Source organism: Oncorhynchus keta, chromosome 14 (genome assembly GCF_023373465.1).
Source record: "Oncorhynchus keta strain PuntledgeMale-10-30-2019 chromosome 14, Oket_V2, whole genome shotgun sequence".
NCBI classification, from domain to species: Eukaryota; Metazoa; Chordata; class Actinopteri; order Salmoniformes; family Salmonidae; genus Oncorhynchus; species Oncorhynchus keta.
In genome coordinates this window covers 13,403,721-13,417,192 of record NC_068434.1, presented here as the reverse complement: position 1 = coordinate 13,417,192, position 13,472 = coordinate 13,403,721, and the positions used below count along the sequence as shown (strand labels likewise).

The following is a 13,472-nucleotide window of genomic DNA, read 5'->3' as shown; positions in this document are numbered from 1 at the left end:
TCAATCAACACGATATAATGAAATGGTTTCAGAGATAGTTGTTATTTTGTTATTAGGTGCATGCAGAATAACTTCTGAATTGAAAATATTTGTTAATGATATCGTGAAACTCTGAAGCAAAACAAGATGATCTACAGAAAACAATACATTCTATTGTACACACACACACACACACACACACACACACACACACACACACACACACACACACACAAACCTCCAGTTTAAAGTTGAATCAGAAAACCATTCTCTCTGTTGACAGCAGATCCGGGGAAGGCCAGAAATTGTTGTGGAGCAACAGTGCCCCCTCTTGGGTGTTAGAGGCAGAGCCTCTCAGCAGATTGTGATGAACTGTGGCTGCTCCTCCCATTAGCTTGGCTTGCCTCAGGTCTGTAGCTATCTATTCCCAACAGGGCCCATGTAAGTGGATTTAAATAAATTGATTGATGTTTTTCTTGCTTGGGAGGAAATATTGAGAGAACATTTTTTTTTAATCTTCCCACTATAGTGTGCATGAGATAAAGAAAAGCACATATTACTGTTTGAGAGTGAGAGATTATTATTATTATTTTTTAAATGTCTTCACATTTTCAAACAGTTTAGTAAGGCCCTCGTCCATAGAGACACATACCAGCTCTACTGGTAGTACTGCTACTACCAGCTTTACTACACCTATCGATGACACAATTTGTTCTGCTTCCACGACCACACATCCAATGCTAGCATCAGTAATTCTACATTTGTTGGTAGCCCAGCTAGCATGGACACTGGCAGTTGTGAATCTGATGCAGCTGAAGAGCTACTGCCCCCTTACCCGGGAAAGCACCGAACAACAGACATTGGACCATAGAAGAGGCACAAATATGATGAGAAGTGCATTAATTTGGGGTTCACCTATATTGGGAGTAGTGCCTTTCCTCAGCCACAGTGTTCTATGTGCAAAAGTACTCTCTCAGCTCGATGAAACCATCACACTTGCGCAGACATTTAGAAACAAAACATGCCAATTTGAAAAATAAGCCACAATTCTTCCTGCTGCCATGGATATGGGCGGGACAATGCTGGGGGAATAGGCCTAACAACCTATACAGACAATGCCTTCATCAAACAACACTGCTTCATGATGCATCAGTGACACGGCTGTAGATGTTATGAAACAATTACTGCTTCGCATACAAGCCAGTGAATTCTATGCGTTAAAGCTGACGTGGCGGGCCTGGCACAGCTCCTGGTATATGTCCGTTATGTTTATGGGGGGTCAATTAAAAAGGGAGACATCCTCTTCTGAAAACCAGGACAGTACTGGACAGCTTTGTGACATCAAATGGACTTCGGTGGTCAAGATGTGTTGTTAGCTGTACAGATGGTGCAAAAGCCATGACAGGGGGAGACAGCGGAGTGGTAAGGCACGTGCAAGCAGTTGCTCCTGACGCAACTTGGGTACACTGCAGCATTCATTACAGACCATAATTTTCACTTGTCTGACCGCTTGCATGATGACGAGTTTCTCACATGACTGGCCTATCTGGGTGATGTTTTTTCTCGCCTGAATGATCTGACACTAGGATTAAAAGGAACTCGACACAACTATATTCAAATTGTGGGACAAAATTGAGGCTATGACTGACCCTTTCCCTCCTGGACAAAAGGAACACCTACGTGAGAATGCTATTCACTGACTACAGCTCAGTGTTTAACGCCATAGTTCCTCCAAAGCTCATCACTAAGCTAAGGATCCTGGGACTAAACACCTCCCTCTGCAACTGGATCCTGGAGTTCCTGACGGGACGCCCCCAGGTGGTGAGGGTAGGTAGCAACACATCTGCCACGCTGATCCTCAACACTGGAGCTCCCCAGGGGTGCCTGCTCAGTCCTCTCCTGTACTCCCTGTTCACCAACGACTGCATGGCCAGGCATTACTCCAACACCATCATTAAGTTTGCGACGACACAACAGTCCCTGATCACAACACAAGACAGCCTATAGGGAGGTCAGAGACCTGGTCGGGGGGTGCCAGAATAACAACCCATCCCTCAACGTAACCAATACTAAGGAGATGATTGTGGACTACAGGAAAAGGAGGACCAAGCACACCCCCATTCTCATCGAAGGGGCTGTAGTGGAGTAGGTTGAGAGCTTCAAGTTCCTCTGTGTCCACATCAACAACAAACTAGATTGGACCAAACACACCAAGACAGTCGTGAAGAGGGCACGACAAAGCCTATTCCCCCTCAGGAAACTAAAAAGATTTTGCATGGGTCCTGAGATCCTCAAAAGGTTCTACAGCTGCACCATCGAGAGCTTCCTGACTGGTTGCATCACTGCCTGGTACGGCAATTGCTCGTCCTCTGACCGCAAGGCATTACAGAGGGTAGTGTGTACGGCCCAGTACATCACTGGGGCAAAGCTTCCTGCCATCCAGGACCTCTACACCAGGCAGTGTCAAAGGAAGGCCCTACAAATGGTAAAATACCCCAGCCACCCCAGTCATAATGTTCTCTCTACTACCGCATGGCAGGCGGTACCGGAGTCCCAAGTCTAGGACAAAAAGGCTTCTCAACAGTTTTTACCCCCAAGCCATAAGACTCCTGAACAGGTAATCAAATAGCTACCCGGACTATTTGCATTGTGTGCCCCCCCCAACCCCTCTTTTATGCTGCTGCTACTCTCTGTTTATCATATATGCATAGTCGCTTAAACTATACATTCATGTACATGCTACCTCAATTGGGCCGACCAACCAGTGCTCCCACACATTGGCTAACCGGGCTATCTGCATTGTGTCGCGCCACCCACCACCCGCCAACCCCTCTTTTACACTACGGCTCTCTGTTCATCATATATGCATTGTCACTTTAACCATATCTACATGAACATACTACCTCAATCAGCCCGACTAACCGGTGTCTGTATGTAGCCTCGCTACTTTTATAGCCTTGCTACTTTTATATAGTCTTTCTACTGTTGTTTTTATTTCTTTACTTACCTATTGTTCACCTAATACCTTTTTTGCACTATTGGTTAGAGCCTGTAAGTAAGCATTTCACTGTAAGGTCTACTACAGGCACAGACTGTGTGTGGAAAATGATTTAAGACAAACTCTCCAATACACTGACGTGATCTTCCTGCCCCCCCCCACCCCTCCTGTCTCAGCCTCCAGTATTTATGCTGCAGTAGTTAGTGTCGGAGGGCTAAGGTCAGTCTGTTATATCTGGAGTACTTCTCCTGTCTTATCCGATGTCCTGTGTGAATTTAAGTATGCTCTCTCTAATTATTTCTCTCTCTCGGAGGACCTGAGCCCTAGGACCATGCCTCAGGACTACCTGGCACGATGACTCGTTGATGTCCCCAGTCCACCTGGCCGTGCTGCTGCTCCAATTGCAACTGTTCTGCCTGCAGCTATGGAACCCTGATCTGTTCACCGGACGTGCTACTTGCCCCAGACCTGCTGTTTTCAACGCTCTAGAGACAGCAGGAGCGGTAGAGATACTCTTAATGATCAGCTATGAAAAGCCAACTGACATTTACTCCTGAGGTGCTGACTTGCTGCACCCTCGACAACTACTGTGATTATTATTATTTGACCATGCTGGTCATTTATTAACATTTGAACATCTTGGCCATGTTCTGTTATAATACCCACCTGGCACAGCCAGAAGAGGACTGGCCACCCCTCATAGCCTGGTTCCTCTCTAGGTTTTGGACTTTCTATGGAGTTTTTCCTAGTCATTGTGCTTCTATACCTTCATTGCTTGCTGTTTGGGGTTTTAGACTGGGTTTCTGTACAGCACTGAGACATCAGCTAATGTAAGAAGGGCTATATAAATACATTTGATTTGAACCCAACACTGCAGAGTGATGAGCATCCTTTCAAGCACACCCTTCTCATTAACCTGTGGTGAGTTATTCACAACATTTGATTGAACAAATAAGGTTTTATATGTAAGGTAGTTAATTAAAGAGTACAATTATCGATTATTATATTATTATTTGGGCCCTGGTCCGATAAGAGGTCACTTCCCACGAGCCGGATTGTTAAAAAACACACTCATTCTTATGTTTAATAAATGTATTGTATAGTGTCTGTGTGGCAGGCTACAATGATGGCAAAAACAACATTTGAGAGTGCGCTGACCCTGGTGCTAGAGGACGTACGCAGCTGGAGGTTGAATGTTTGAAGGGGTACGGGACTATAAGACGTTTGGGAACCACTGCCCTAGAGAAAACAAACCTCGGCCTAAACATCAGCCACACAGGTAACTTCCACAAAGCGAGGAACGAGCTAAGAGACAAGGCAAGAAGGGGCTTCTATGCCATCAAAAGGAACAGAAAATGATACATACGAATTAGGATGTGGTAAAGAAAACTTGAATCAGTTCTATTGCACTTCCTTGTTTTGAGGTGCGGGGTCCACTCACCAACCAAAAATGGGAAAACCACCAAATTGAAGAGACTGTATGTAGAATTCTGCAAAAAATATCCCTTTGTGTACAACGTAAAACACCAAATAATGCATGTAGAGCAGTATTAGGCCGATACCTGCTAATTATCAAAATGCAAAAAAGAGCTGTTAAATTCTACAACCACCTAAAGGAAGCCAATACCAAACCTTCCATAACAAAGCCATCACCTACAGAGATGAACCTGGAGAAGAGACCCCTAAGCAAGCTGGTCATGGGACTCACAAACACAAACAGACCCCACAGAGCATCACAATTAGACTCAACCAAATCATGAGAAAAGATAATTACTTGACACACTGGAAAGAATTAACAAAATTAGCAAACTGGAATGCTATATGGCCCTAAAGAGAGTACACTGTGGTAGACTACCTGACCATTGTGACTGACCCAAACTTAAGGAAAGCTTTGACTATGTACAGACTCAGTGAGCATAGCCCTTCTATTGAGAAAGGCCGCCGTAGACAGACTTGGCTCTCAAGAGAAGACAGGTTATGTGCACTCTGATCACAAAATGAGGTTGAAACTGAGCTGCACTCCCTAACCTGCCTAATATAGGACCATAGAGACACATATTTCCCTCAGATTACACAGATTCACAAAGAATTTGATTTTGAGAAACTCCTATATCGACTGGGTGAAATACCATTCTGCCATAACAGTAGCAAGATTTGTGACCTGTTGCCACAAGGGCAACCAGTGAAGAACAAACACCATGGTAAATACAACCCATATTTGTTTATTTATTTTCCCTTTTGAACTTCTGAGATTGTAATGTTTACTGTTAATTGTTTATTTCACTTACTTTGGCAATGTTAACATTTGTTTCCCATGCCAATAAATCCCTTATATTGATTTTGAGAAAGAGAGAGAGAGAGAGAGAGAGCGCGAGTGTGTGAGAGAGAGCGCGAGTGTGTGAGAGAGAGCGCGAGTGTGTGAGAGAGAGCGCGAGTGTGTGAGAGAGAGCGCGAGTGTGTGAGAGAGAGCGCGAGTGTGTGAGAGAGAGCGCGAGTGTGTGAGAGAGCGCGAGTGTGTGAGAGAGCGCGAGTGTGTGAGAGAGCGCGAGTGTGTGAGAGAGAGAGTGAGTGTGTGAGAGAGAGAGTGAGTGTGTGAGAGAGAGAGTGAGTGTGTGAGAGAGAGAGTGAGTGTGTGAGAGAGAGAGTGAGTGTGTGAGAGAGAGCGCACTCTGGGGACAGAATACTAACACCATAAACACGAACACCTGATAAACCTGTTGTTACCATAACAACCAAGGGAACCATTAGGTTCCCATTTTCTGATGAAAATCTGCAAATGCTGTCCATTGATGGACATAAATGGTCGACTGACACTGTACAGATACAGACCCCACAGGACTAAAAGGAAAGCTGGCCCTTGAGGCCATTGTTAACAAGCTCCCTGCTGTCTGGTTTCAGGTCTGCTTCATTGTCAAGAGGGACACATGCAGAATTAGCATCCATTTTGAAGATTGAATGGATCCCCTGAGATCTGCTAAGTAAACAGCCCCTCTGTTTTGAGTGGGTAACAAAGGTGTGTGTGTGTGTTCAACAGTGTGAAGTAGGCTATTTACCTCAGAATCCTCATTTCTGACACCGAGCTCCAGCACTGCATGTGGATCCTTCAACTTGGCTTGGGTGGACTTGGCCATCTGAAGGTTGAGCTGCCATCCGACATGTTCCAGCTATCAACCATACAGAAACCACAATAAAAACATTTTAAATAGTGTTCGTTGTTTGCAGTAACTTCATTGTTGATGCAATATCTTCAGCGGACTTGACAGTTTCACCCATTAAGGATTCTAGCTTTAAGAAATCTTAAGAAACAATTCTGGGCCGGTTTTTCCCGATAGCGCTGGAATTTAGGCTTACGAGTGTTAACGATGTAAGGTTCAAAATCTTGATTCTATGTTTAGCGGAGATCTTGTATAAAGTGATGTGGAAGGGCAAGAAAGCACCTAACGACAAACTTAGCTGAGGCAGTTGATAAATAACAAGCATTTAAGTGCAACTTTAGTAACAATGGTTTTACCGATGCCCCAACGAAGGTTCTAACGATGATCTTAACCTTAAGAAGCTTTTGGGGAAACCGGGCCCTGATCAGTTGGATGGTGCAGTGAAAGCACATTTAAAGCAGAGGCCCAATGGGACCGCTAAGTGGCAGAATGCTCCATTAATCTGCCTTAGCAGTGAAATAGATTAGGTGTGCTGAGAGGAGAGATAAGTGTTTAATGAAGCCGAGTGGCATAATAAACCTGGAGCTCTCTCTGTGTGGTCCCAGGACGTCACAGCACCAAGTGTGATCACACCCACTCGAGCCTCCCAAAGGGGACAATGCTAAAGACTACTTCCCAAATGGCACCCTATTCCCTAATGGTCCCTGTCAAAAGTAGTGGACTATAGCTGGTGTACTATATAGGGAATAAGGTACCACTTAGGACACCCCCGAAGACTGCTGTCGATGAGATTATCATGACAACATCACAGGCAATTGTTTTTTTTAAACCAGGCAAGTCAGTTAAGAACAAATTCTTATTTACAATGACGGACTACTGGGGAACAGTGGGTTAACTGCCTTGTTCAGGGGCAGAACGACAGATTTGTACCTTTTCAGCTCGGGGATTCGAACCAGCAACCTTTCCGTTACTGGCCCAACGCTCTAACCACTATGGTACCTGCCTGGTTTGACTCTATTCTATGGTGTTAATATACACAGAGATTTGTATAATCGTTTATGTTCAAATGATCAGTTGGATCTGGCAGTTTCCTGTCCATGCCAACGTGGCTCGGGACCTTGGCTCAACTGGACTGGTTTAATGCCACAAAGAAAGAGCAAACGTTTTCTGCTTTCATTGTTTCGCCACTTGAGAGAGGAAAGCCGAAACCTTGCGTTGTACGCAATGCAATAACGCAATTAGCCATCCTACGTACTTGTGTAGCGACGCAATTTGTAACTGGACGCAACTACGTAATTTCTCGTAGCAACAGTAATGGCATTATTTCACTGAGTACGTACGATATAAATAAAGCGTAAACAGCATAGCAGGGGCAGAATTATTGCACTGCCGTTGACACGGTTTCTCCTCACCTTTTTGGGAGCGAAAATCCTCTGCCTGACTTTCTCCACGACATCTGGGCAGACAGCGGTCCAGGCCTGGCAGAAGGCCTCCGCCTTCTCTGGGGAAAGATGGATCTTCTCCAGCTGCTGCTTCAGGGATGCAGGCTTCACATTATGATAGACAGCCTGCATAGAGATAGACGATCTGTAATAGTGATAGAAGATCTGCAATAGTGATAGACGATCTATAATAGGACTCGAGGCACTTTCTTTTTATTCACCGTCGCTTAATACATGTTTAGACGCTAAATCTAGGTCTACATTTTTAATTTAATATCACCTTTATTTAACCAGGTAGGCTAGTAGAGAAAAAGTGCTCATTTGCAACTGCGACCTGACCAAGATAAAGCACAGCAGTTCGACACAAACAACACAGAGTTACACATGTAATAAACAAAACATACAGTCAATAATACAGTAGTACAAAAGAAAACAAACAGATTTTGATATACAGTGAGTGCAAATCAGGTAAGATAAGGGAGGTAAGGTAATAAATAGGCCATGGTGGCGAAGTAATTACAATATAGCAATTAAACACTGGAGTGGTAGAAGATCTCTACTGAGCATCCAACCAAGCTTTACTGAGGAAAACAGGGACATGTACAGTATACCATTAAGATGTTATACCAATTCTACACGACAACTCAACTCACATTACTCAGTGGAGAAACCTACCATCAGGTGAAGTTTCCTGCAGAATTCTTGGTGAATTGCATTGATGAAAGTCAATGCTTCTGTAGATTGTTAGTAGTCAGCTATTTGGCTGGCAGCTGGCGTTTGTGTGAATACACTGTTATGGGGCGGCAGGCAGCCTAGTGGTTAGAGGTTTGGGCCAGTAACCAAAAGGTTGCTGGATCGAATCCCCGAGCTGACAAGATAAAAATCTGTCCTTCTTCACCTGAACAAGGCAGTTAACCCACTGTTCCCTGGTAGGCCGTCATTGTAAATAAGAATTTGTTCTTAACTGACTTGCCGAGTTAAATAAAGGTTAAATAAGAAATATAACAAAGCATGTTCTCTTTCAGGCTTAATTATTTTATATTGTGACAATCATCATCACCAATAGCACCATAGAAGGGTTACAGTGTGCATACTCTGGATACTTGAGCACAGTGAACACATCATACATCCTTTTTAAAATGGCTCTGTATGTGACACCAAAAAATTCTCAAATCAGCTTCAAACTGGGCAACAGTACACTACATTCTAAACTGGAAATGGTAGGTTAACTGGGCAACAATGAATTTAATATATTTGATTCTAAAGTATACAGTCCATTCGGAAAGTATTCAGACCCCTTACCCTTTTCCATATTTTGTTACGTTACAGCCTAATTCTATATTCATAAAATTATTTAAATTGACGAGGAAAAAAACTATTTAAACAATCTAAACACAATACCCCAAAATGACAGAAATATGTTTTTTTTTGCAAATGTATTAAACATAAAAAACAGAAATACCTTATTTACATAAGTATTCAGACCCTTTGCTATAAGAACCGAAATTGAGCTCAGGTGCATCCTCTTTCGATTGATCATCCTTGAGATGTTTCTACAACTTTATGAGAGTCCACTCAATTGATTTAGACATGATTTGGAAAGGTACACAAGTGTCTTCATAAGGTCCCACAGTTGAAGTGCATGTCAGAGCAAAAACCAAGCTATGAGGTCGAAGGAATTGTCCATAGAGCTCCGAGACAGGATTGTGTCAAGGCACAGATCTGGGGAAGGTTACCAAAAACAATCTGCAGCATTGAAGGTCCAAGAACACAGTGGCCTCCATCATTCTTAAATGGAAGAAATTTGGAACCACCAAGACTCGTCATAGAGCTGGCCGCACGGCAAAACTGAGAAATTAGGGGAGAAGAGACTTGGTCAGGGAGGTGACCAAGAACTCTATGGTAACTTTTACAGAGCTCCAGAGTTCCTCTGTGGAGATGGGAGAACCTTCCAGAAAGACAACCATCTTTGCAGCACTCCACTAATCAGGCCTTTATGGTAGTGGCCAGAGAGAAGCCACTGGGAGACTCCTGCTGCAGAAGGCACAGGACCTCAGACTGGGGCAAAGGTTCACCTTCCAACAGGACAACGACCCTAAGCAAACAGCCAGGACAACACAGGAGTGGCTTCGGGAAAAGTCTCTGAATGTCCTTGAGCCCAGTCAGAGCTCTGAAGAGAGCTGTCCGGCAGATTCATTAAATAGTATCCGCAAAACACCAGTCACAACGTTAACAGTGAAAAAGCGACTATGGGATTGCTGGCCTTCGAGGCAGAGTTCCTCTGTCCAGCGTCTGTTATTTTGCCCATCTTAATATTTTATTTTTATTGGCCACTATGGCATTTTCTTTGCAACTCTGCCTAGAAGGCCAGCATCCTGAAGAAAATGCCATCTCTCAGACTGGTCAATAAAAATAAAAGATTAAGATGGGTAAAAGAACACAGACGCTGGACAGAGGAACTCTGCCTGGAAGGCCAGCATCCCGTAGGCGCCTCTTCACGGTTGACATTGAGACTGGTGTTTTGAGGATACTATTTAATGAAGCTGCCAGTTAAGGACTTGTGAGGCGTCTGTTTCTCAAACTAGACATTCTTGCTCAGTTGTGCACCGGGGCCTCCCACTCTTTCTATTCTGGTTAGAGCCAGTTTGCGCTGTTCTGTGAAGGGAGTTTTACACGGCGTTGTACGAGATCTTCAGTTTCTAGGCAATTTCTCGCATGGAATAATAGCCTTCATTTCTCAGAACAAGAATAGACCGACGTGTTTCAGAAGAAAGTTCTTTGTTTCTGGCCATTTTGAGCCTGTAATCTAATCAGAACAGTTTGCAGCTGTGCTAACATAATTGCAAAAGGGTTTTCTAATGATCAATTAGCCTTTTAAAATGATAAACTTGGGACGAGCTAACAATGTGCCATTGGAACACAGGAGTGATGTTTGGTGATAATGTGCCTCTGTACGCCTATGTAGATATTCCATTTTTTAAATTTAAATCAGCCTTTTCCAGCTACAATAGTCATTTACAACATTAACAATGTCTACATTGTATTTCTGATCAATTTCATGTTAATAAGTCAATGGACAAAAAAATTGATTTTCTTTAAAAAACAAAGACATTTCTAAGTGACCCCAAGCTTTTGTCCGGCAGTGTAGATGTGCAGCGACGCTCTCCATCCAACCTGACAGAGCTTGAGAGGATCAACAGAGAAGAATGGGAGAAACTCCCCAAATACAAGTGTGCCAAGCTTGTAGCGTCATACCCAAGAAGACACTAGGCTGTAATCACTGCCAAAAGTGCTTCAACAAAGTACTGAGTAAAGGGTCTAAATGCTTATGTAAATGTAATTTCAGTTTTTATTTTTAATACATTTGCAAAAACTTCTAAAAAAAACTTTTTGTTTTGTCATTATGGGGTAGTGTGTGTAGATTGAAAAAATATTTTTTTTAATGATTTAATAAATTGTATAATAAGACTGTAATGTAACAAAATGCGGAGGGGTCTGAATCATTTCCAAATGCACTGTATATACAAAAGTCTCTGGACACATCTTCAAATGAGTGGATTTGGTTATTTCAGCCACACCAGTTGCTGACATTTGTATAAAAAAATGAGCATAGGGAGTAGAATGGCCAGTACTGAAGAGCTCAGAGACTTTCAACGTGGCACCGTCATAGGATGCCACCTTTCCAACAAGTAAATTTGTCAAATCTCTGCCCTGCTAGAGCTGCCACGGTCAACTGGAAGTGCTGTTATTGTGAAGTGGAAACTTCTAGAAGCAACAAAGGCTCAGCTGCGAAGTGGATGTTCCCATAAGCTCACAGAACGAGACCGAGACGATTCTGTGCTTCCAACTTTGTGGCAACAGGTAGGGGACAGCCTAATCGGCCATGCCGATTAAATCGGTTGAATCTCTAATCAGTGCCCGACCTCACTAACGCTCGTGGCTGAATGGAAGCAAGTCCCTGCAGCAATGTTCCAACATCTAGTGGAAAGCCTTCCCAGAAGAGTGGAGGTTTTTATAGCAGCAAAGTGGGGGGGGGACCAACTCCATTTTAATGCCCATTATTTTTGGAATAAGATGTTTGACAAGCAGGTGTGCACATACGTAAGGTTATTTAGTGTAGCTAGAACATGAAGGCCTACTTACCTGTTCTAGAATGAAGGCAGTTGTATCCAGCACCAGACTGAGATCCTGCTTGTCCAACGACAAAGCACTCTGCAGTTTCTGTTCTTCCTCCTCACTGAACGTGCGCTCTTCCTGAGGGACACAATTAACTTAATCATTCTTTGTAAACACATGTACATGTATTGATTCAAGTGGGCTGCATAGAGCCATATCATGACTAAAGCCTGATGTTTGACGGCACTAGAAAACACCAGTGCCACTTGCACTATTAAAAAAACAAAACAAGTGAGGCTTAGCATGCATGATACAGAGTTTGTGTAGCCTGACCAGTGCCACTTGCACTATTAAAAAAACAAAACAAGTGAGGCTTAGCATGCATGATACAGAGTTTGTGTAGCCTGGGTGCCAGTCGGTTTCTTCTTTCTCACCAACTAAGCCGTAAAGAATTGTCAGGCTGGACAATGACAGCAATGGCGTTAGCAAGAGAGACCAGGCAAGAGTATGTTGGAGCATATGTCTATGTTATGCTAATTATACGCCAGCTGACTTGCTCCCTCGAGACACCTACCTTGAGGTGAAGTTTCTGCAGAATTCGTGAAAGTAGTCTGGAGAATTTATTCAGTTCAATTGTGTTGATGGAAGTTACTGCTTCTTTTATGCTGTGGATTGAATAACAACGTCAGATTGTGTGGAGCACAATTAGCTAACTCACGTCAGCTAACAGACATAGATGAAACTGCTCTCATGAATGGATGAGGACTAGCCTAAAAATTCAGACTTTACGCTCGTACTGTATAGTTCCACCTCCCCTTAAGAAATTAACTAAAGTCTGATTCTTATGGCTGTAACATAACCTCTTTCTCATGTACATATTGCTATAGAGTGAGACCCTCGGGCAATTTCATAAAGATTGACAAGCAAGATGACTTTTTGACTTATATTTACCTAGCTATCTTACTAGCTTGCTAGCAAGCAGGGCTAGCTTAACGTTTCAGTTAGAAAACATGTTCCCTTGAAGTAGAATAAACGGACACTAAATGCTTACCTTTGTGTTTCGGTGATTATGGCAGCCATCACGGTCTTCTGTATGTTGAACAAATATATTATTCGTTAAAATCTGTCACTACAAAATGCAACAGCAGGAATCCTTATTTTCTCTTCCTGTTGTGAAACGCGACCATCTACATTGGGCACTCAGCGTGTTCATTCACTAAACCCCTTTATTACACACAAATACCAAATCAATTTAATAGAACATTGTACTCTATGCTTTTATACTTAACAATAAGGTATATATATTACTGGTTTGCTTACGAACGGAGTATTAAATTTAATAAAAATGAATTTTCTGCATAAAAGCTGCGCAAGACTTGGCCTAAAGCAGTCACGTGCTATCATACGAACTGCTTGATGGCCGAACTGCACATACTGTCGTATATTTGTGCATTACTTTTGTTCTGTATCGCAGTAAATTGTTAATCAATTATCAATGGCATTGTAGTTTAGTCAAGTACTGGCCACGAATATATTTTATGATGGCGTATTGCGTCATCTAGTAGCATGGCGCACCAACCACTTCCAAATGTAATCATGGGATCAAATAGAATTGTCACATACGCCGAAAACAACAGGTGTTGTCGGTTCCTTAACCAACAATGCAGCTCAAGAAAGAGTTCAGTTTATTTAGTAAATATTTTAAGTTACACAAATAAATAAAAATGTACACAATAAAATAACGAGGCTATATAAAGGGGGTACTGGGTACTGGTACCGAGG

At 42.9% G+C, this 13,472-nt stretch overlaps 1 protein-coding gene across 1 annotated transcript in view; it reads right to left on the bottom strand.

The window, feature by feature from the left end:
• commd10 (COMM domain containing 10) overlaps window positions 1-13,141 on the bottom strand; it is a 42,888-nt gene extending 29,747 nt beyond the window's left edge. Inside the window, exons 1-5 of the mRNA XM_035784859.2 lie at window positions 12,742-13,141; window positions 12,265-12,355; window positions 11,718-11,828; window positions 7,545-7,700; window positions 6,031-6,141 (exon numbers count right to left, since the gene is read on the bottom strand). Coding sequence (XP_035640752.1) covers window positions 6,031-6,141; window positions 7,545-7,700; window positions 11,718-11,828; window positions 12,265-12,355; window positions 12,742-12,770 — 498 coding nt within the window. The 5' untranslated portion in view covers window positions 12,771-13,141. The remainder of the gene's footprint in view (window positions 1-6,030; window positions 6,142-7,544; window positions 7,701-11,717; window positions 11,829-12,264; window positions 12,356-12,741) is intronic.
• Between the last annotated feature and the right edge of the window lie 331 nt (window positions 13,142-13,472).